Source organism: Stegodyphus dumicola, chromosome 10 (genome assembly GCF_044657685.1).
Source record: "Stegodyphus dumicola isolate Sdum_Otavi_A_Nest chromosome 10, ASM4465768v1".
Taxonomy (NCBI): Eukaryota; Metazoa; Arthropoda; class Arachnida; order Araneae; family Eresidae; genus Stegodyphus; species Stegodyphus dumicola.
Genome location: NC_140777.1, coordinates 170,528,045 through 170,553,584, shown reverse-complemented (window position 1 = coordinate 170,553,584; position 25,540 = coordinate 170,528,045). Strand labels below are relative to the sequence as shown.

At 34.7% G+C, this 25,540-nt stretch overlaps 1 protein-coding gene across 2 annotated transcripts in view; it reads left to right on the top strand.

Annotated features, from left to right (window-relative positions):
• The window catches only part of LOC118191464 (acetylcholine receptor subunit alpha-like), a 319,754-nt gene that overhangs the window by 249,175 nt on the left and 45,039 nt on the right, over positions 1-25,540 (top strand). For both annotated transcript variants that reach the window (XM_085825870.1, XM_085825869.1), the window contains exons 4-6: positions 2,232-2,341; positions 8,056-8,236; positions 20,403-20,863. In XM_085825870.1, the coding sequence (XP_085681996.1) occupies positions 2,232-2,341; positions 8,056-8,236; positions 20,403-20,863 (752 nt within the window). The remainder of the gene's footprint in view (positions 1-2,231; positions 2,342-8,055; positions 8,237-20,402; positions 20,864-25,540) is intronic.

Sequence of the window (25,540 nt, the reverse complement as noted above, 5' to 3'; positions counted from 1 at the left end):
CCAATAGGATTCATTTTCTGTGAACAGAAATACAAAATTTTGCATCTGTTCTTTCAGTACATGAGGATAGGAGTGAAAGGACTTTTATTTCAAAGATTGTACCAGTAGTTTTATAGAATTTAGCGTGTGGAATGCGAAATACATCGATGAAAAGACATCTGACGGATTGTGAGAATTAGTACGCAGTTGGGATGATGGAAGCAAGATTGGCAGTGCAAGGTCCATACAGACCAAAACGTACCCAAAGGTATCATGTCAAGTATTTTAAAACGGTTTAAAGAACTGGAAATATATGCAGATAGGTCGAAACCATGTCACAACAGACTCTTAGATCCGTTATTTGGTAAAGATTGTAAAAGGAAATAGACAACTGACATTAGCCCAGACTGCAGTGAGGTTTTCTGAAGCTACAGGAACTCGACTATTCAGATATATTCTAAGTTCATTTGAGACTATCCTGATATATTCTGGTTCAGCCAGATGCATGAGTTCAGAGAGTAAGCGCAAATGCATAAAATAAAGCTGTATGCAAAGAATCCCGCGATTTGCATTCCACTGAACAATGTGCCCGGTTGCAATGGTGCAGAAATCGCTCTGGTCGGAGCACCATAGATTTTGTTGCAGAACGACCTGAAAACATCCATGAAAGACATCGGTACAAGGAGGTGGATTCGCAGTAGGTGCGAACATCATACTGAATGGCGACACTGACCTACACATAACCAATGCAACTAATAATGCTGCAATTTATAGAGATGAGTTTATTTAATGTCAAATTATTTTTTTCCAGTGGCAGATTGTGAATAGTTACAAGTTTGACAAAGTCCATTAATCTATAACTAAGGCCAGATATCGTAGTCTCTTTATTATGGAGGCACCTAATAAGTGGGCCACCATTGCCTCCTATGAAAGGACGGACAGCTACAACTATGCCTTCTCCGGGATTCGAACCCAGGCCTTTCGGTATCGCAGTCAGGCTTCCCTAACCACTATACCGTCTGGGCGGCTTGTCAAATTATTTAAGGATGCAATAGGTAATAATTTCCTCCTAAGGGATGATAATGCTTGTCTCCATAGAGCTGCTCTAATGTCCGATTACCTAGAAGGCGAAGCAATCTTGCGACAAGAATGGCCTGCATATTTTCCAGATTAAAATCTGGGAGAACAGTATGTAATGCAGCAGGAGACTGATTTGTATCTCAGCGGTCTTCATCTAGCATTCTTGCAGAGTTTCAAGGAGTTATTCATAGCTGCCGTAGGAACTAATAGATAATAACTAATATAATACACATCTTGGAAAATAAATGCGTAACTTAACATTATGGTCAGGAATGACCACACACTTTGTTAAATTTTTCTCTGCATCTATAAAATGTTATAACGCAAACTTTTCTCTACCTCGCGTAATATGGCATTTATGATGTTTTTATTTAAATTTATTTTTTGTATAATTCACAGTTATGTAATTTGAAGACATGTCAGGTGTGACAAAATAAAGATCTTGTGCACGTTCCTTGTTGTTAGCTGCAAAACCATTCAAGTTACATACGCTTTTTATAGTTGTTTTTTTAACTTTAAGCGTAATTTTTCTGTCTTTATACATACAAATTATTTTAAACTCTTCTTCTAAAGTAGTTTTAGACATTTGTTTTTTAGATTTATTACCAACACATTCGGTTTTGAGTTTCGAATCAAAGGCAGATATATGAGTTCAGAGTTAACTATAGAACTATAGAACACGGAGTTAACTATAGAATATGTTTTGCTCTTATATCATGTCACTGACATCCAGTCTGCTAAAAAGCAACTTCTTCCCCACTCCCTTTCTGTCTTCGCTTTTTACATTTCTGTAAGTAAGTGACGTCAGTATAGGAAAGAGCCTAACCTTATTTGGCCACTGACCTTGGGGTAAATAATAAGGAGCACTACCGGTGATAAAAATGTGACTTAAAAATCCGGAAGACTATTGTTTGAATGCGCGAACTATGTGTCGAGTTAAAGAATTGTTTAGGGAGTTCTTATTTCGAATTGATAGGTTTCAGTTTGAGTGTGAGCTAACGCAACTGCAAATTTACGTAAGTCCCGCATTACGCAAGTCGGAGTTACTGTATATAGTTGTAATGAAAATAAGCTGAAATAAAATAATAATGAATATGAATTTTTAAGTATTACATCTTATTTCTTTCATTTTGAAGTTCTGTATATGATAGAAACATTTGAATAATTTTCAGTATTGGAACGACTATAAACTGACTTGGGATCCGAGGGAGTACGGAGGGGTGGACATGCTTCATGTGCCCTCTGACCATATATGGAGGCCGGACATCGTCCTCTATAATAAGTGAGTGTTTTTGTTTTTATCATTATTATAAAAAATTGGTTCTTTTTCCTTAGCGTCCATACCATTTCTCTTTTTTTAGCCAAACTGGCCCAGAGACACTATTAGTCTCGAATTAATAGACACTATTAGGCACTATTAGCCATTAGCCCAGAGACACTATTAGTCTCGAATTATTAGACACTATTAGGCATTATTAGACACTATTAGGCACTATTAGTCATTAGCCCAGAGACACTATTAGTCTCGAATTATTAGACACTATTAGGCACTATTAGTCATTTGCCCAGAGACACTATTAGTCTCGAATTAATAGACACTATTAGTCATTAGCCCAGAGACACTATTAGTCTCAAATTAATAGACGCTATTAGGCACTATTAGTCATTAGCCCAGACACACTATTAGTCTCGAATTATTAGACACTATTAGGCACTATTAGTCATTAGCCCAGAGACACTATTAGTCTCGAATTATTAGACATTATTAGGCACTATTAGTCATTAGCCCAGAAACACTATTAGTCTCGAATTATTAGACACTATTAGGCACTATTAGTCACTAGCCCAGAGACACTATTAGTCTCGAATTATTAGACACTATTAGGCACTATTAGTCATTAGCCCAGAGACACTATTAGTCTCGAATTATTAGACACTATTAGGCACTATTAGTCATTAGCCCAGAGACACTATTAGTCTCGAAACGGTATTTAGCGTCGAATCACTAAAAGCCTTGAATCACTTTTCAAATTGTTGCCACTAAATATTATCGCCCTCTATTATATTTAAAGAACTTAAATAATGAAACATCTACAGGAATGTTAGTATGTTTCTCCCACTGCGAAAAAACAACGGTAGAACCATCCAATTTTGGAAAACATAGTTCTCCATCCGAATATGGGTACTTGGAAGCCCAAATTTTAAATTTCCAACTTGTTTTATTATCTATTTCATATTTGTAATACTTTAACGAATTTTTGATTAACAAACTCGACGATTTCAAAGCGAGCAGAAGCATCACTGTACGGAATAATACATTTTTACCTCCAGTATTCGGAAATTCTAAAGATATGCTGTTTTTAAACATTTTTACCCCGAAAGAGCGCTAGCCCAAATGCTCTAAAAACGCGTATGCGCGTGTAAATGAAAAATTTGGCGTAATATAAAATCTGAAAGCTTTTATATTTTTTGTTTGTTTGTTTTGTTTTATGTAGGCGTATTTACTTGGCTCCAAGCATTGCCAGATTATTTAGCTTCGTTCCCAGCGACGTTTAGCTGCGTTCCTCGTCTTATAACCATCGCACCCGCAACCACATTTTTCATCTAATCGTAAATGTTACCTTTTTTCATTGTAAGGGTTACCACTGTTTGGGATTTCGAATACTTCTCAGTAAATCAATATAATCATTTTTGTTGATCCCGACACTAAATGTCATACCTAATCTGTTGTGCGCTTGTAGGATAACGTAAAATGGCGCCACATACGCTAAAAATGCACTTCATACGAAAAGGGCTATACAAAATTCTATTTCTTATTTTATATCTGCTGTTTGGTCTTATATTCTTTTTTAGTACAATGTTTTTAGTTACAGTTTCTTTGTTTAGTTAGTTAAGGAGCAATAAATATAGCTACTGTTTTCCTGTATCTGATTTTATTTCAGGTTTCCGTTTTTTAAGAGGGTTTAATTAAGCATATATCTTAGTTATGTATTTATCCAAAAATCATCCAATAAACCCAATAGCAACCCCTCTACTGGAACTTTCATGACAATCACTTTAAGACTAGATTCAAAGCTATTGTTCCCTTTAAGCGATTTTTCGGTAAAATGTATTTTTGTAGAAATTTTGCTCCAATATCTCACGTTAATTAAATTTTAAAATTGATTTCGAAACAAACATCATGATTTTTCTATACAAAACGTTGAAATACAACAAAAACAACAATATATATATATATACGCATATGGCGACGTATCTCGCTAAAACTGAAAATCTATTATGAGCATGATTGCCAAAGTTTAGGGCATTTCGAAAATTTGTGACTTCTCTTAAGGTGATTGTGTTAATATATATGTACCGAGAATTCAAGTTACAATAAATGCAATACTGGATTCCTTCATAACTAGATTTCCGTACTAAATGACTTTATACTGAATTGTTATTCTTATTTTTTTACTTTATTAATGATGCTGAGTTTTCGGTACTTACGTGTTATCGGAATCGCCTTGGTAGAAAATCGCCAAATTTTCAGGGTGTGCCAAACTCTGGCAACCATGCGCATAACCATTCTTGAGACAACCATGTTAAAACAGATCGCTGTGCACTTGGGAAGAATTCAAAAAGTTTTGGTGAAGAATGCAAGTGTTTTATTTTTTAATGTGTCACGTAATCCTTATTTAATAATTAAAATTTGTATTTTATATCGCTGAATTCTTTTTCTTTATCTTGGTGTTTTTTCTCTTCATATGTTGATAATGTCTGCTGACTTACTATAAATATCGACAGTTTGGGAATCTTTCTAAAAAAAATTCTCGAAAACTACCAACTTGACATGATAAGCAACTTTTACATTTTCATCTGTTAAAAATCCTCAAATTGCGCTACGATGGTTGTGTTAATACGTAAGTTCTGTGTTGGCTATTTTTTTTCTGTGACGTACGATCTGCTAACCTTAAATGGAAGTAATCTCAGTTAGACTGGTTGACAAATTTTTAGAGTCCTACAACGCTTTCCTGCAACTTGAAATTGATGTACGTCTACCAAGCGGAATGACTCAAATCTCGAATAACGGGCTAATTGCATGAGGTTTCCCGACGTATGCAACATGAATATGAGCGAGTTTCTCAAAATTTATCAGGTACTTACGTATTAACGCAACCAGGCCAAAATTCGAATAAATCGCCAAATTTGGCGACCCTACTTACGGCAACCCTACGTGTTGTACGTAGTTTTTCGTAAAGAAATTATTTTTCTTACTGGTTAGATTGAATGCCCTGAAATGCCTGCGAGTGAAAAAGATGCTGTTGAATTGTTGCAGGGATATGGAATTATACCGAACGAACGTACTTGTAAAAATTCTCATAAAATGAAACTGTATTTTGGAAAGCAAATCTTCTGGAAATGTAACGTCGAAGAGTGCAATCAACATTTGGGTGTGAGAATTGGTTTGAAGGTAGCCGAATTTCATTTGTGACAGCGGTGCGCTTCATTTATTGTTGGTGTAAAGAGTTAACCTCAATTAAATTTTGTGCAGAAGAGATGGGAATTGCTGACAAAACTGTTGACTCATTGAATTTATATGTCGCCAAGCTCAAGCTGTTAATATCGAAGACGGTTTTCAGTTAGTGCTAAAAGCAATAGCCAAAAGATTTCCGCCGAAAAAATAATTCTGCAACTTATTCAAATTCGAAACCGGAAGGGTTTAATTGCTATTTTATATTTTAAAACAAAATAATATAAAAAACTGTATTAAAAATTATCTGTAATTAATAAATGTACATTTTCTTTCTATTCATACTTTTTTACTCAAACTTACAAATCGCGCCAACCTGGTTGCGATAATACGTAAGTACCATTTAGCATTGAAAGCATTTCTTTTCTTAATCAGAAAGTCCTCGTGTGTTTTGTTATATTCAAATAAACATAAATGATCTGCATAGAACATGGGTTTTCGTAAAGCTTTTCCATTTGCATAGACCGTTACTGAGGCTTTGTATGAGTTAGCTGTATGTTGCTCTTAAGCAGTTCGGCCTATTTACTAGAAAAGCAGACAGGTCGCGGTTATCGAGGCTTCAGTGCTAAGCTTCCCATATTAATTAATTATGCACTTTCTTATGGTATCATTCAATACTCTTTGAACATTATTTTATATTGATATTACTTAATAATCTGTAACATTTCTTGTTATTTACCATAGATAAGCAAATTGTAATATGTGCTTATATTTGATAGCCAGTTTTAGTTTCAGGTTACATAATGTCCTGTATTTTCTACGGCACAGGTTGTCTGCATGAAAATGTAAAAATACAGACTGTTTATAAATGAATGGTGCGGTTTTAAAAATGAATAATTAATCGATGTATTACTTTATATCGGCAAACCTTGCAGCATAAGCAGCGGCAACTGACCATGTTTCTGATGCATTAATCACAATCCTTCAATATGTGCACCCTTGGTCCTACTGTAGAGGCATTAGGTTATTTTGAAGCAAGAGACATGAAAAATGTACAACGTCCTTGCCGGGACTCGAACCTCGCCCTCTCGAATACGCGTCGAGCGTGCTACCGTTACACAACGAAGGCATACAGAAAGGAGGGAGAAAATAACTTATGTACTCCTCGTTTTAAAGGACGACTGGGGATTAGAGGACCCACTCGCTAAATCCTGGTGGTGAAGAAGGATCATACGCCACCTTTTAGTTCCGGCGCCACTGTAGTGCCCTTAGGATTTTTCTTGAAGCAAAAGTCGTCAAACATATGCAGTGACCTCGCCGGGACTCGACCCTGGGCCTCTCGAATACGAGCCGAGTGTGCTACCGTTACACCACGAAGACATGCAGAAAGGGAGAAAGAAATACCTTATAATGCAATACACATTTACGCATCTAACACAATAATCAAATTCTTCCTATACTCGGTGTAACATGTTCGCCGTGACGGTTTTAACACTGTTTTATCTGATCACAGACTTCCTCAAGAGACATGGGCATTGGCGGTACATAAACTCGGTATTTAGCAAACCCCCAAAGAAAGAACTCGCATGGTGCTCAATCCGGATGCCAGCGGAGAAGGTTGTTGTCTGCTGTTGCAGCAGGTCCAGTTCTGCATTGGTGAAGAAGACGATTAAAAACCTCTCGTATATTCTCGTGAAAAAACGGGCCAGAGCACCGTCCAGTTGCAAAACGCAATCATCATAATTTGTGTTTAGCTAGGGTAACATTCAATGGATTAAATTAATTGTTGGAACAATTAGACTTCCAACATGTGTAGCAATGAGTCACCGATCACAGTTTCTTGTTTGAAGAAAAATGAGCCGTGCACTTTCTCGTGGGACACCGCACAGAAAACGTGCACAAAACTTACGCTACACTGAAACCAAAGATCTGAATCCTCATAATGGAGCACACAGAAAGCATTTGTCTTGATGCAGTGCCATCTTCGAAATTGACGATGCAGTTTCACAGCAAGCATGACAAGCAGCTAGCAAGTAGCATGTGAAAAACTTGGGCAATTGCCAATGCTTACGGTGTAGGTTTTACACGGGTAAGTTAATACATCAATTTATTATTAATTTTGAAAACCTCACGCTTCATTTATAAACACCCCGTGTTCAAAGTGGCATGTATTGTAAACGTAACCTGGGAACAATTTCTACTTGTCAGCAATGCTAGCAAGTAACCAGAGCGACTTACAGCATTGCTGACTGTGCACTGATTAGATTTCAGTACGCACATTTCTGATTAGATTTCTTCACATACAGTTCAATAAATAGATTCAAAAGTGAAACTAATGCCCTAAAAAATTTATTAGACACTTTCAAGAATTAAAAGAAAATCTCTGAAAATTACATTCTTCCTGATTATACATCCAACTAAATCTTAACATATTTACCACATAAACTGTAAATTATCAACATTTTATTCACGATAATTTTTGTATTTTAAAACGTTTTGTGTTTTATGAATATTATACTTTATAAGTGGTGCTTGTTTTACAGTGCGGATGGGAACTTCGAGGTAACTTTAGAGACGAAAGCTCAACTGGACAGCAGGGGGACAATCCAATGGAAACCTCCGGCTATCTATAAAAGCTCCTGCGAGATAGACGTCGAATATTTTCCATTCGACGAGCAGACGTGTCTCATGAAGTTCGGCTCATGGACTTACGATGGTTTTAAGGTAAATCTTCGGCTAATCTTTAGAATATGGTAACAGGTAGTTTGGCGACATTTTGGTAAGGCTATAAAGGTTACTAGCTAGGACTTTAGCAATAATCTGAGAAGTACACAGTTCGAATCACAGATTATTTTGTCTCAAAGAAATTAGAGATCATGAGACATGTAATGTGACATTTTCCGAAAAATTCCAATGGGGATTTTAGATAATAAGCACTTAGAAACAATTTCGCTGCTAAAGCGCAGAATCGTCCACTTATTTGTTTGGCGCTTTTTACAAGAGTAAGAAGAATTGGATTTTTGTCAATTTTCTTTGACTTTTTAAGTGAAATAGGTCGATGTGTACATGTATAAAGTCAAGAGTGTGCGCAATGCCATTTTTGTGCAATTCTGGGACGTTTTTTAAGTGAAAATAGGTCGACGTGTACATGGATACAGTGTATATGCAATTCTTAAAAACGCGGCAAGCAGTGGGCGATTCTACACTTTCTCCCAATTTCGCACCTAATCTTCGTCATGATTAAGCACTTTTGTTCCATAAAAGTTCTAGCATAAGCGTAATTTGGCTAACAGATTGTTGAAAAAAATGTTGAGTTTAAAAAAAAAAAAAAAAAAAAAAAAAAAAAAAAAAGCCTCTAGTTCGTGAAAACAAAATGGCGTCCAAAAAAAAACTAGCAGGTTGCTGTAGCAGGGTTGGTCGCCAAAGTTTTGCCAAAAAATATTTAAGTTACCATAATGTAAAGATTCACCAAATCTTCATTCCTTTACACTCGAATTCTTACTTTCCGTAAACAGCTTACCTGTCTCTGAGTGTAGCTGTAGAAAATATCACAGTAATTTTTTTTCTTTACTTTTAAGTAAAAATGAAAATAAGTTACAGATTTTGTTTGCTTGGTGTTTTGGAACGTCATACACATGAGAAATAAATTCCAAAATTTTAGAAAATTCAGACATCTAATTTCAAACTCAATGGGAAGCGTAACTAAAGTAAGTGAGAATTTAAAAAAATGATATAAAATGAACCTATAAAATAAAAGGGTAGATGAATAAGACAGATACAATCTGTGAGAAACTTTAATGATATGTCGCGATATTACATAACCAATTAGAATATGTGATCGGAACAACAGATGCGGGAATAATTTTAGAAAAAGGAAAACAATTTTTTTTTGCTGTATATACAGATTATTTGCAGGTGACCTGAATTATTGTAGAAAAATCATGTCATAAAAATTGAAACAAAACTGCACATGCTGGAAAACAAAATAGTGTGACGTGACTGTAAGAAGTAATCATAATATCAAGACGAGAATCTGGAGGTAAAAATTTTTCCACCAAAACTTCACAAGCATTTCCCACTGCTTTACACGACTGTTTAAAATCATTTGCTACTAAATATTCTTGTAAGATGCAATGAAAGATCTTTCCTTTGTAATTCACTACTTGTAATAGCCCTGTATTTAAAATGACCATTAAGTTCTATTTCAAATATGAGAATATTCTAAGGTAGAATTAAGGTTAATATTTTTTATAATTTTGTACTTCTTCAGAGCTTACAACACAGCCTTGATAAGTGTTTAAATAACAAGCACTAAAAGGCCTGCAATATGTAATAAAAAAATCTAGCGATAAATGTAAAGCTTGGAATGAAGATCTTCGGTAAGTTATACCTTAGTTTATGACAGTTATTAAATTGCAATTACCCATTAAAAAGAAAATGTTACGAAAGTAATGGTTAACCTTCAAGAAATCATATATACAGCGCGTTATTAAAAATACATACAAGGTTAGATTAAAACTTGTTTTGTAGGAAAAAATGTTAATACCTCTCAAATTAATATGATTTTTTTTTAATCTTTGGCAAACTTTCATCACAAAAAGAACATTCTTGTAATCCCTATTTGGGAACGACAACGACCATTTTCATACAATACCGTTACGCAATGATTTCATGAAAACGAAAATATATATAATAGGCCAATATAACGCGAGTACATAAGCCTAACTGGTTTGGGAAAACAACATTAATTTGTTTCTTGAATGCATGAATTTTTACGTGAAGAGTTATTACATTTTTTCACATTTTATTATCAATTTGATAAACCTAAAAACATGCTACTATACTTCGGGTAGTTTACATGTAGTTTTCTATATTAATTATCAACAAATGTTATACTTGTGTTTCTTCATAATGTGAAATTAATTCTCTTCATTTCTCCTTTACTTTATCTAACATTTTTTTCTTATGTGTGCATCCTTACATAAGAATTCACGAGCAATAATTTAGCTCTTAGCTTTGTATTCTATCCTCTTAGAATTTAAATATTTTTAAATACTATTTAATTCTCCTTGTTGCTATTAAGTATGCATTAAGAGAAAATTATTGTCTGCTTAGTTCTTAGTTATCCTATTGAGTGTGAAAATGACACCAAGTAACACGAGTTATCACCAGTTATGCACAAGTGTGACGTAGCAACATACTCGTAACATGTGCGCTTTCGTGTGAGGCAACCTGACTGTTTCGAAAAGCCACATTTTGTGTTTATCTATAACGATATAAATTAACTGTTTTGTTGTAGTTTTTCTTACATTTAAAAAAAATTTAAAAATTTGGTTTTATCTCCTACAAAAGAGCAAGCAGTAAATTTGTAGAAACATTAGGTATTTTTGAAAGCAGACAAAATGTGAAAAATTTGCAACGCCTTCGCCGGGAATCGAACCACGGACCTCTAGAATACACGCCCAGCGTGCAGACCATTACACCACGAAGGTATACCAAGAAGGCAGGAGAAATATCTTATATACTCCCCCTTTTAAAGGGCGGCTTGGGTTTTAAGGGACCCAATCGCTAAATCCTGGGAGTGGAGAATCATCATTCAACACCTTTTTAGTTTTGGCGCCACTATAGAGACATTAGGTATTTTTGGAAGCAGGCAAGATGTGAAAAATTTGCAACGCCTTCGCCGGGAATCAAACCACGCACCTCTGGAATACGCCCCCAGCGTGCAGAGCACCACACCACGAAGGCAAGCCAAGAAGGCGGGAGAAATACCTTATAAATTATTTCCAAAATTATGAAATCCTACCATTAAAAAATTTGTGTTTATGAGACAAAAAGTGTGTATACGATATAGTTATTTGAACATGGCCGACGAAATAGTAATAGATTACAACAACCGGACAATCTAACGAAACAGTAAAAATCAATTATTCTTAGGAATACAAAACTATACCGAATACTGATTGTTTGTTAAATAAAGAGGCTTCAGGTTTTTTCATAATTCTGTAGAAACGATCGGTGCAACTTTCCGGGATCCGCGTCAACTTTCGTGGCTCGATGATAGTTAACTTCAGCGGTCGACAGGGTAATATGTAAGTACTGTTTGCTGTTTCAACTTTTTCCTGTTTAGTTGCTTCTCAAAACAATTTTTTTAAATAGCATTGATAACATTACAAATAGAATAGCTTCGTTTAAAGACTTTTACGCCAGGATTGTATAAATTTATTAAAAAATTGTGAGGAGTCCAAATCTTAAAACTATTTATTCCAAATGTAAATTGTAAATTACGAATGAATACAGAAATTTGCTAAACCAACTTGCTGCTATTTTCACCTTAGTTAATTAAAATATTTAATAGTAACAAATAACAAGAGTATTCTGATTCTCTGTTGATAAATGCCACCTTCTAAGAAGGTGATTTGCCATTTGCAAATTAGATCTTTTACAAAAGACAGATGAGACTTTTTGGCTAGTTTTTAGTTTTCTTCCAATTAATATTGAATCCTTTTTACTACATCTGAATTTAGAAAAAAAATTCTTCAAGTTTATCATGAAAGATTAACAGACTGTGAAAGTAATAAAGTGTCAAAAGATTCATCTCACTGATAAAGCTTTCTCAGTTTTCAAAATTTATTAAAACATTAATTCCAGCAGTAAAGCAGTTCCAAAAATGAAATCCGTAGTAAACCATCACAAAATGTCTTCCAAACGTAATCCCAATTAAAGCCAACTATCAACGAACTGCAAGCTGGTTTGTTTCTCGAACCCATTTTCTGTGCAGCGTATAATATTGTACAGAAAAGGAGACTATATGGCGGCTTTGTCGGAAGACCTAAGGCGGAATGTCGGAAATTGTCTTCCACTTTAATGCAGTCTTCGAAATGATTACGTTAGGAATCAACTCTGTCTAAACCCCAGAGGCATGTGGAAGGTTTTTCATTTTTGGCTAGCATGCGTACAAAATAACTGATTTACCACTTCCATAAATCTATTCGCAGGAAGAATTTCTACACTTTTCACATGCAAAATCTTAAATTCCAAATGAAGTCTTATGTTTAGCCCTAATCATAAATCATTTCAGAAAATTTCAACGTTATGAATTTCCTTTCGTTAATCATTGCAGTTTCATTTAAATTTCAAGGTTCATTTAGAATGAAAAATTAATACTGCACGTTCATAAATAAAGTAGGATATGTGTCTTCAAAATAAATATTTTATAAGATATTTCTCCCGCCTTCTAAAAGGTGTTGGATGAGGTTTCTCCACACCGAGGATTTGGCGATTGGATCCCCTGAAAGCCTCAGTCGCCCTTTAAAAAGAGGAGCATATCAGGTATTTCTCCCACTTTTCTAGCGTGCCTTCGGGGTGTAGTGTTTCTGCACGCTGGGCCGGTATTCCAGAGGTCAGTGGTTCGATTCCCGGTTAATTTTTCATCTTGCCTGCTTCCAAAAAATCCTAATGTCTCCACAATGCCTACGACAAAGAGATAAATATTTTGCAGAAAGAACTATAATGATTATTTTTACATACAAGTCTGCATGGCACGAAATTATTTCACCTGCATTTGTATCAATAAATACTTAAACAACCAATATTTATAAATTAACTCGGAAGTGGCTACATGACTAATCTGCTGAAGGTTAATATTAATTTATATCCCCCTTTTTTTTTAAACTGTTTGAAAGCAGAACCATAATACTAAACCAAAATATAAGCAAACAAAAAACGTAAAACATTGACGGTGTGTTCTCCCTTTTGGTTTGAAGTGTCACTGGTGTTTGAGGCTTACTAATGGAAGTATGAAGATGCTATAGAACAAAAACAAACAAAAGATTTTACATACACATATATTTTTCATTTATTAGGCCAAAGGGGTAATTTGCACAAAAAGACTATTAATTTCGTTTTGGCCTCTTGCGTCGATTCACGATAAGCGTTGTTTCACTTTTCAAATTGTTGCCACCAAATATTATCGCCCTGTATTACATTTAAAGAAATTAAATAATGAAGAATCTGCATAAATGTATTTATGCTTCTCGCATTGTGATAAAACAACGGTACCTACAGCCATCAAAATTTGAATAACGTAATCTTCCATAAAATATAGGCATATGGAAGTCCTGATTTGAATTTGAAATGTGTTTTATTATCGATTTCATATTTTGTCAGACATTAAAGAATTTTTGATTAACAAACTAAACTATTTCAAAGAGAGCAATGCCACCACTGTACAAGAAAAAAAAACCTTTTTATCTCCAGCGCGCGAGACTGCATCGGAAATTCTAAAGATAGGCTCATTTTAAAATTATTTTGCGATATTGCTGTTGAACTGAGTTTTATGGTTTGAGTACGTAGAACAGGATATTTAATAAATAAGGTAACACACAAAACGTTAAAAAAAAAGGCCCTTTGGACTTAATTTAAAATCTTTAACCTTTCAGATTTTTTATTTATTTTATTTTTCATTTATTGCATTTATTCATTCAAAATAACCGTTTATAAAACTGGTCGATGGCATGAGAAATAAGATACATAATTTAAAATGCCTTTATTGGCCGATGGAAAGTTTACTGTAGATATAGATGTTCCTATTAGTATGATGGGAGATTTCGATTTAGACGTCCAACGAAATGAAAATACATTTGATTTTGTGAAACATCTTTTTATTCTCAATTTGGTGCCAATATGGTGACTACCCAAGTACACTTAACAATTCACTTATTGATACTTACTAGGAATATAACTGCAGATATCTTAAATCTTGAAATATCTTAAATCTTTTCACTGAAAGTATCCACAAGCGGCAGCCCAAGATTGACAGATGTTATTGTGTTATATGAAGTTGATGCTCCTTTCTCCACAACAAAATAATTAGAAAGTGTCATTGGTTTTACTCTAGTTTTCTCGTAGTATCGTGTGTTACGTTCCTTTTCGCAAACATTTCTTTCGTTCTTCTTTCGTTTGTTGCACATTGTAGTATCTTTTTTTTTTTTTTTTTTTTTTTTTTTTTTTTTTTTTTTTTTTTTTCAAAATTTTACCAGTATTATTTCAGTTTCATTTATTTTTTTCTACTGTTTCTCTAAGCATTAAAACGGTTTCAAAGGACAGTTTTCTCAAAATGTAAGTCTTATTCCTTTCTTTATGAAAGAATTTTTCAGCAGTTGAACTGTTTCAATTACTATGTAGATACATTCAGATTTTTTGGAAGCAGGGAAGATGAAAAGTGAGCAAACACCTTCTCCGGGAATTGAACCACAGACCTCTGGAATACCGGCCCAGTGTGCAGACCACCACACCACAAAAGCTCGCCAAGAAGGTGGGAGAAATGTCTCGAGAGGTTGCTGGTAGGGAAAGAGGGTGGGAGACCCTCGGACCCGTCCAGCCGAGGCGCTTTCTTTCAAAATTGGGGGCGGAATTGAGCTAAAATCGGGCTGTCGCCAATACAATATAGGCTCCATATAGGCAGGCGCATTAAGCACCATATAGGCAGACGCATATGACTCCTTGCCACGATGAAGCCGTGGATTGTGCTGACTTTTTTCAGACGAGTGAGATTGGTACTAGCAACAACAAAATATTGTTTCTAAACTTTTAAGTCTGTTTGAATAGCAGTACTTGTGAGTACTGAATGAATTTGTCCATTATACAAATAATCTTATAGTAATACTGCCTAATTTGATTCTTTTCTTTCTTTTCCATCGATAATGGGCCAGCCATCCACTGGGTTTAGTTAGGTTTTCGGCCGGAAATATCATTATCGGAACTATCTTCTAGCTTCACGCTTGTGCCATGTCCGCCAGGTTTGTCCTTGGGATGCAAACCAAATATGTTTATCTAAAGATGGAAATTTGTCGGTCAGTTAATAGTAAGAAGTCTAGCAGGGAAGAAGATATTCAATAGGCTCAAGCAACTGAATTCTTATAATTGCATTATTTGCATGCACGGCAGGAAACAGTATAGTTAAATACAATATTCAAAGATGCACTATGATAAAGGTACTAAAACTATTACTAAACCATAATCATTTGTAGCAGAATACGCAGTAACGAAATGTGGATATGATAATATTTACATAAGCATTTCCATATGAATAAAGTTAAAAGTAAGGCATAAAATTACCTTATATTAATAAATTTGTGTAACAGAACAATGTATTATCAAAATATTAACGAATTATAGTATTAAATAAGGCGAATCATACAACAAAGCTATACATTATTGAGCAAGTGTAAAAATCTTAAAATTATGTAGTATAAGGTACAAGGTACGAGGTACGATATAGTCCATATGAAGAGGGGGGAATGCATAAGAAAATACAAATGTACATAGTCTGCCGGTTCTTTTTTGAGAGGTTCGAGAAGGGAAATAGCTGAGAATTATTCGAGGCTGTTAGTTATATTCTTAGCAACGGCAGTATAATGTCTTGTGTGACTGAAAGCATATATGTTTTTGCTGGTGCTTCTGACTCAAGCTTGTTGATGGGTCATGGAGGGTCTTATAACATAACAGTTACAGGCATATATGCAATCAAATAAAAAGTGATCAGAATTTTCGACGCTACCGCAGATGCAAAGGTCATTATTTCTAAGGCTTAAACAAGCAAGAGATAAATATTTGGACCGTGCCCTTTTAGTTATTAGGTATATTGCTGACAGCGGTAATAAAGTTCTGATCGTTATTAAAAAATATGCTGTACATTCTTCAACCTGTAATGATCATGTTTCAATAGTTTTACCATTGTTTAGAAAGTTCAGTGCTGGGTTCAACTTTAGGATATGAGGCGGGAAAGCGTACCTTCAGTGAACTTGTTAGCTGATCTCTTCGCAAAGTCTTCAGCTGTTCCATTGCCCAAGATCTTACCAACCAAGAGATTACCAAGTCTGCGCCGGTACCCATTGAAAGGCTACGAGTTCAGCCTGAAACATCGATGTACTGATGTGAAGCTTCTTACCTCAGGGCGTGGACTACAAGGTTACCAGACGGTTCCTGTTCCTGCTCTTCCTTTTGAACTATCCGTATAAACAGCAGTTGCTTGTTGTGCGATGGGAAAATTGCAGTTAACAATGACGACAAACTTGGTGCAAGGTGAATAGGCAACGTAGCGCTCGTAATCCTACCATATATACGTTTTATTTTCACAGTGTTACATATTCCTTCAACCCGACTACCCTCGTTATGGCACTTTTCCTTTACACATTCAGATATAGTGGTCAAATTCCTGCTAAAGCATATAAGGCGCTGGTTGGTAAGCTTCTAATTCCCCGGGAGCTGCTAAGCAGAAATAGCCTTTACGCAGAACTGGGGGCTAATTACGTCTTTTTGGTTAAATTGACGCCACACGTTGAGGCACCATGAAAAATTATACCCTCGGCGACGATGTTGTACTATATCTTGAACATCTGTGAGGTGACACACCAGCTAGGAGCTGCGGTTCTACGCATAGTTGTAGAGTCATTAGATTATATCGATGGAAAAACGGAAAAAAACTTGCAGTTTCTTTCGCGGAGATTCGAACTCCGAACTTCAAGCATGCTTCCTGTTACACCACGAAGGTATGCGGAAAGAAGGAAGAAAATACCTTATATGTTCCACCTTTTAAAGGGCAAATTATCGTCCACTACCTTTCAAATAAAGTGCCAGTTCCAGAATAATTTTTAAATTTTTTGAAGCAGGAAGCTGAAGAAATCCGAAATTCCTTCGCCGGGATTTGAACTCTGGGTGTTCCGATTGCCAGTAGAACGTACTTCCAGTTATACCACGAAGACATGCGGAAAGGAGGGGAAAAAGTACCTCATATAGTATTCGAATGCTTGCGAAGTGTTTCTTTAATATCCGCGATGTGTGGAAGCAGCTGACTAGTGGTCATGCAACTAAACTCATGAAACTATAATCAACTTAGATCCAAGTCTCAGCGGTTAAATGGAGCGGCTGCATAAAGGCTTCATGATTTTCCTCGTCAAATAGCTCATATGCGAACTAATTATTTTAAAGCGAGCTCTCCACAGGAAGAGTAATCCTTTCAGGCTTTCAATGATCTAATAATAATGAATAAGTTGTTATAGATGAAAGTATTGGAAGAGCTTGCAAAATAGACACATTTTATTTCACTTCATTTAAATTTACATCATTTTTTATCAAGCGATTCACTGAAATCCGTCATGTTAAAAAATGTTTAATGTCAATAATGTTTCTGTTTTTGACGGAAAAATTCCGGACACTCCCATTGCAGTGTAATGCCATTAGAAACCAAATGATAAAAGATTCGCATTTTTGATCAGAAACTGATTTTTGACTGCTATTATTTACCAAATCAAAATCTAAATAAAGTTTTAAATGGAATGCGACGATATAACTGAATGAAAAAAGTGCTAAAACTCTTCTCATATGAAAGTTCGAAAGTTCCGTAGTACATGCGGAACAGCTAGTCCACAGAACTCACAATTTAGACATTTGTTTCTGAGAAAATATTTGAACCCAACACTTGGAATGCAATTTTTTAATTAAAACTCCATAACAAAATATTCAGTGAATTTAAATTACAGCATTTTTTGTAAAGTGTCATTACATCAAAGAATTATACTGGTTTCCTCTGTTAATACAATAAGCTTCTGGAATGGCAAATATGGCGTGAAATGGGAAGAACACTGCAAACCTTCTTTGATTGAAGATTCGGTTGAATGAAGAGTTTATTTGTATCTGCTCTGATCACTGTATGTAGTTTGATTATTACAATATAAAGAAAACTTATAGAAAATAATTAAGTAATTTACAAAGTTTATGACAAAATAACTTACAAACAAAAGTAGGACAAATTTTACAGGAAGATGTAATTTACTGCTCATATCCCGATAGTCATGTTTTAAAATACAGGCACATTTTTTAATCCTTTTATCCCTTTATTCTAGAAATTCTAAACACATTACATTACATTATGTTACATATATAGACATTATGCTATTTTATATGTAATATATATATATATATATGTATGTAATACAAACAAAAAACAAAGCAATGACCAGGAAATTGGGGTTCAATGCAGATTAAATCTTCAGTTTTTTTTAGCAACATGTTGCGACTACACACAAGTCGGCGCATTAAATGTGACTGTTCCAAAAAGCTTACATTTTTGATAATTTTGTAGCAAAAGAGCAGCAGCAGACGGACTACAGTCTAGCCAAGGCAAAGCATAGAAAGCAAGTACGTAATGTTCAGGAAGACATCTCAAGTCAGACTGAGTTAGTTTTGGTTTTCAAAGCATTTTGATTGGACAGTTAATATTTCTGTAATATTGGCTGGTTGAGTTTTAGTTCCATTTACATCATCAGAATTGCGTAAGAATCATATGACATAGAATAGTCTCCAAATGACGCAATGCAGAGAGGGGTTACTATTTTTAGAATAGAGAATGGAAATTAATTTATGCTGCTAATTTAATCTTTTACATGTATGTAATGTAATAATAAATATACATGTATATAATGTAATAATAATAATAATAAAACAGATAAATAATAATATATATGTTACTGGCAATGTATGAAACACAGGCTCGAGAGCCGCGTGCGGTTCTCGTGCGAAGAAAGTAATTAATTTATAAGGTATTTCTCCCGCCTTCCTAGCGTGCCTTCGTGGTGTAGCGGTTCTGCACGCCGGGCCGGTATTCCAGAAGTCTGTGGTTCGATTCCCGGCGAAGGCGTTGCTAATTTTTCCTCTTGCCTACTTCCAAAAAATACCCTTATGTCTCTACAAATTATTATTTTTTTTTTTTTTAAGTTGTAAGACGTTTACTTTTCTTGTATGTATGTCTCCATTTGAGTCTTGATTTGCGTTTATCTTAATCTTGTGAAATTGATGTATTATATAAAGTCATCTCTGTGTTCCATCTACTGCCAAAAAAGCATCACATCAGTAATCAACACTACAGAAGCCAGAATTGCATATTTTTAGGAATCATTATTTTCCAATAAAGTGCTCCTTCCTCAGTTAAGTTAATAAAGTGTGAGTGGCTTCTCATCAAAAATGAAGTATTCTTTTCATATAACAGCTGAAAATTTTCTAAGATATTTCTAATGTAAATTAATTCTGAGTTGAAAAACATTCTGTTATTAATATAACTAAAATGAAAGAGTAGACTTTATTTTATTAGTATTTAAACAACTAATGAAATCTTATTTTCAAATAAAAGAGAGAAACTTAGTGATTTTATACACAATATTTACCTGCTTTGAATGCGTTATTTGATGTCTGTGAGAAACTATTATTTCTTGCATGAAGAATATATCTGCAATATTAATAAGCATATATTCTTTACCAATTTGATTTCATAGACTTAATTTAGAAGTCAAACAACAAAAACCAGGGTTATATTTTCAAATATCAGAGAACTAGTTTCGATGGTTCTACCAAACCATCATCCTCAGCTGCAAAAGCGCAAATGAACGAGATAAGATATAATGATAAGATAAGAAAGCTTGGACTGGAGATAAGCCACTGGCGCCATCTGTTGATGAAACTAGAACTAAAATATAATTTCTTTAAAGGCTGAAAGAAAAGTTGGATTAGAATTAGGGTCGTTAACTAGACCAGAAAGATTTTTTTGAATGTGAAATGCCTCTAGAAAATCCAGTTCACCAATGGAAGATGTTTCTTGAATAATTTTGGCAGAAGAAATATTGAAAGTGTGATTTTCGGACCAACAATGTTGGGCAACAGAAGACTTCTGTGATTCCTTTTTTCTAACATTTGTTGTTTGACCTCTAAATTAATATTTGTTCGGCATTCCTAGTTTGCATAATTTTTCTGAGCAAAAGAAATGTTTTTATTCTTCTTTTAATGCATAAAAGTTTCGCCTTTAAGTGCACTTATCTGAAACCTGTTCTTCTTCTAGGTGGATCTACGGCACAAGGACGAGGTGGAAGGAACCAACCTGGTCGAAATCGGAATCGACCTGAGCGAGTTCTATTTGAGCGTCGAGTGGGACATACTCGACGTGCCCGCCATCCGTAATGAGAAGTTCTACACCTGCTGCGAAGAGCCGTACATCGACATCACCTTCAACATCAGCATGCGCCGAAAGACCCTTTTCTACACGGTCAACCTCATTATTCCGTGCATGGGCATATCCTTCCTGACGGTCCTCGTATTCTACCTGCCCTCGGACTCTGGGGAGAAGGTCTCCTTGTCCATATCGATCCTGCTGTCGCTTACCGTCTTTTTTTTACTGCTTGCCGAAATCATACCACCGACATCACTTGTGGTGCCACTACTCGGCAAGTATCTACTGTTCACGATGATTCTAGTCACTCTCTCCATTTGCGTCACGGTGGTGGTACTTAATGTGCATTTCAGGTAAGTTTGGTTTGCTTTGGTGGCCAAACCAGCTTTTATTTAAAATTTAATTCCAGGAACAAGCTAAACTTAAATGGTATCAACAGTTTGATTTTGAAATAAGACGTCAGGCTTACTGTACTAGAAGAAGTCACAGAGATCGTATTAACATGCTGTAGAATTCAAGCAACCAACCGGCATATCACCTGAAAGAATTTTTAGAGAAAACTACCTAATATGAAATTACTTCATTCTATAAACTAACGTTAGAGATTACGTTAAGAGATTATACAATCAAATGATACCTACTATGGTTCCACTACAAGTCACGTTTATACAGGTTGTCCCTGCTAATATGTTACAAACTAAACTGCGAGGGGAGGTAGGCCGCTCGGAATCACATAAGAATACCGGATCGAAACGATTTCCCGACGCAACAGAGGGCATTGAATAGGGGCAGATGTTTCGAGCGTGCTTGTTTCAAAACTTCATTTCACATTTAGCATTTCTTAGACATAAAATACAAATAAAGGACACAAAATAGGAGAAAAAGGGTGTTAATTACTCGCTGTTCGTAGGCATAAAAAGAAAAGTAACAAAGGGAAGTACAACTCTTATCAAAGGTGTTCGAATTAACGATCCGCGCATGTGATGCAGCCCTCACATTTTCGCTGCATGGAAGTTCGAACATTCTCAAACGTTCCAAGAGCGTCTCTGATTTCCCCTGCAACTACACCGATGACTACTATAAGGTCCTTGGCGCTATCATCGGCGGTTTCGTAGACAAAGGATTTCATGTGCCCCAAAAAGAAGGTCTGGCAATCGAGCAGGCCAATTCATTGGACCATCACAGCCGATCCCTCGTTGGCCAACTGTTGCATTCATTACGTACAGATGGGGTGAAAGGCCAATACTATTCAATGCCCTTTGTCGTGTCAGGAAGACATTTCCAACCCGGTATTCCTACGTGATTCCGAGTCATCTAGGTGTACCCTACCTACCCTCGATGGTTGTAACATTTAAGCTGGGACACCTGGTATAACGAAAACCTGTGAACAAATAAAACCCAGTCCCTCATCTACTGTTTAGATGAAAATAGTGAATTATAAACAGGAAAATATGTGTTGCATTTAAAGGTAATTTGAGTGTTCGCCTATCAGACAGAAACCTCATATTCATAAACATTGCGAAACCAAGACTGTGACTGACATATGTTAGTAGGTGAATATATGCAATATTTTTAAAGATGATAGTTCAAAAGTTAAATCATTATGTCGCAAGTTCATTGACCTCAATGGAAAATATTGAGAATCATTATTCTAGATAATTCTTAATTACTTACATACATCTGTCGTCTAATTCATTCCTTAACCATCACTTAAAATTACTGTATATTCCGACATATAACGAGCAACTATAATTTCAAACTACACGTTTTAGTTTTCCGGTATATTCGCCCTATATCGCGCTCTCTTTTAGAAAAAACCTGAAAGATACATGTGTGATGCTCTTATCTTTCGAATTCATTTATTCAAAGATTTTTCCCAGGCTTTCCAACCATGGTATACTGAACTGACAAAGCGATAATGGGAACAATATAAGTAGGAAGGAAATGCTTGAGGTATAAATAATTCTGCAAACAGGGTGCGTTGTATTGAGCGCAAGTGTGAGCAACTCAAGTGTTATTCTAATATTTCCAGGATAGTCGGGCATTATTTGAGATAATAATGCACTTCGGAGTTCAATGAATTCACGGCATTAGCAGTTAGATGTTTACTTTTTCTGTAGCCACTTGAAGAGTAGTGATTATAGTGAACACCGAAGGCAAGGAAGGAAATGGTGACCAAATACGTCATGTCAGTCTAGAAATAACGTGTGAGTGAATAATAAAAGCATGGAATGAAATTAAACACACTATAATTCAAAAATCATTAAAAAATGTAGCATATCGAACAATCTAGATGGATCGAAAGATGATTGTTTATTTATGAATCAGAATAACAGTGATGGCGAAGATGAAACAGAATTCGATGATGTGCCAGAATGACTAAAGACAAATATGACGAACTTTTTGTGTTGTCAGATAAGTTCATAAGGTACGCCATTTGTTTCAAATAAGCAGCATTTAGGCACATGTAGAAATCTAATATTTGTAAGTTCATCTTTCTTTATTTTTAAATCTGTCATTTCTACATCCGATATGTAACGCACAATCATTAATATTCATCTTATATTTTGCATTAAAATTGTACGTTATATTGCGGAATATGCAGTAAATGTATTCAAGCGTTCCTTTCGATTTCCTAAACGCTTTCTCCCTACAATGCAACTTTCAATTTTATTTCTATGCATACTTCTAAATATACTTCGCATCAATTTCTTCCTTTAAACGCCCCTTCTATCATCAGAACAAAAGATGTCTTCACCATCTGTTTTGGTTGGAAAGACACTTGCATCATCTCCCCAAATACAATTCTCATAATCGTATGCTCTATATGTCACGGAAATGCCATTTTCGACTTACCATTAATTTTAGCTGTCAAAACTGTTAACATAAAGCTTTAATTCTATACTTCTTGGAAGCCATTGACAGACAGATTTAGGTTATGCAGTAACAGTTATGTAATCTTCAGATGATGAAACTTTCCTTCCACGTTCATTTTCCAGCATGAAAGGCAATATTTATATGCAGTTTGAGTATACCTTTGCAATGCCTAACGTGAATATAATTTTATTCTGTCATTAAATCATTTATGAAACGTAATTCTTCCTAAAGAGTTAACTTTCTCATACGCCTTACAGTCATCTGAATAATCTAACATCCCTTTCTTGGAAATCAATGAGAGGTTTATTAATTTCAGATTAGGATATTTGGGTTGTTCTGTTCAAATGAACTTTGTTTATATTAATGTAATGATTAGCTCTCCTGTCCGGGCGTGTTGATTTGCAAGAAATATTGGCCTTCCTTCTCACTGTAGAAAAGACATCCCTCTTGTTATGTAAAAATATATTACCGTGTGTTTATGATTTAATGTTTTACTTCAAAATACTTCCATGCGGCTTAATTTCTAAAATCAGAAGTGCCGGAGCCCTCTGGAAAACCGTCAACAGAGAAGAATAAAAGTAAATAAATATATAAAATAATTATTAAAATAATTAATAATTTAAAAATTAAATAGTTGATTATTACGAAATTAATTAATAATTAATATCGGTCAATTATTATTTAATTCATGGTTATTATTTAATTAAATAAAATTAATTCTTATTATTAAAATATTTAAATAATTAAAGATCAAAGTAATTAAATAATTAAAATTAAAATTAAATAAAATGTAAAGAGATAAATTAAAATTTAATAAGCGGTTTGTAATATAATTTTATAGAACGTATGTCTGTACGTACATACGTTCGTACAGACGCCACGAAAATTTCTCTTCAGAATTCATTTTAAAGCAGTTTTATAATTTTTTTGGAGAAAACGAGTCTTTTATTCTGTTCTTACGTACAGATATCACCCAAAAATATCGTTAAATTGCGTTCGATAGCGGTCAAAATGGATATTTTCGTTGAAATATGTTGCCTGAAACTTTTCGCGATTACAATACTTCCTTTTTACTTTGTACAAGGAACTAAAAATGAGAATGAAATATGCCAATCTCTTAAAAACAGTGACATAAGAAATACAACGATTGTTGCCAAACCCATATTTCTAAAAGAATGAAACTATTCAAAATGATGCGATTTCATCAAAAGTTTATCAACAACAATAAGAAAAGAAAATTGTTGCCAAAATCACATTTTAAAGATGTGAGATGTGAGAAGTGTACTTGGAAGCTTCATTTAAAATTTTTTTTTAAAATACAAAATATTATCATTTTTCCAAAATTCTTTTTGGAAAAGCAGTCTCAAAGATGAAACTTTAACGTGTCCAAAAATCTAAGAAAAATAAACTGCACATTTTTAAAAATAAACTTTTTTAGAAAAAATGCCGTTGAAAAGTTGTTAAGCTCCGTTTGTTAAATAAATTCGTATTCAATCGATTTAGTTAAACACGAAATTTATTTTAAGTTCGTAAAATAGCTAAGTGCCTACGTTTCATGACGATGTGAAAATGGAGTGTGTAGAGTAAAATCTCGCTTTCCTATAGCCCATGATGTCTCAAAATGACGCGATTTCGTCACAAAACGTAAATAAAAAAATTCGAATTCGAATTTCGAAAAAATCGCTTCGAGGTGCACTGGCTCTTGTCTAGATGTATCTATGTACCAAATTTCGTAGCCATGTCTATTAGCTTACGTGTAGCGCGAACGAAAGACACACACACAGACAGAATCTTTCTTTTATTATATGTAGAGAAGATGAATGCTGCTTAACTTAAACAGGGTAACTGCTAATTCATGGTACAAAATTTGAGGGTTAGTACAAGACACTATAACAATCACATTTTGTAAATTAATTGTAATTAATTTTTAATTTTTAATTAATTTTGTAAATTAATTACATTTTGTAAATTAATTTCCAGTTGTAAACGAGGTTATGAAAAATAAAACACTTTCCCTATCATTTATTCCTGTGTTTGAGCTTCGACGCTTCACTTTTGACCATACATTCCTGTACAAAATGATGTGATTGTTACAGTATCCTGTACCAGCCCTCAAAGTGTGTACCATTAATTAGCAGTCACCCTGTATATAC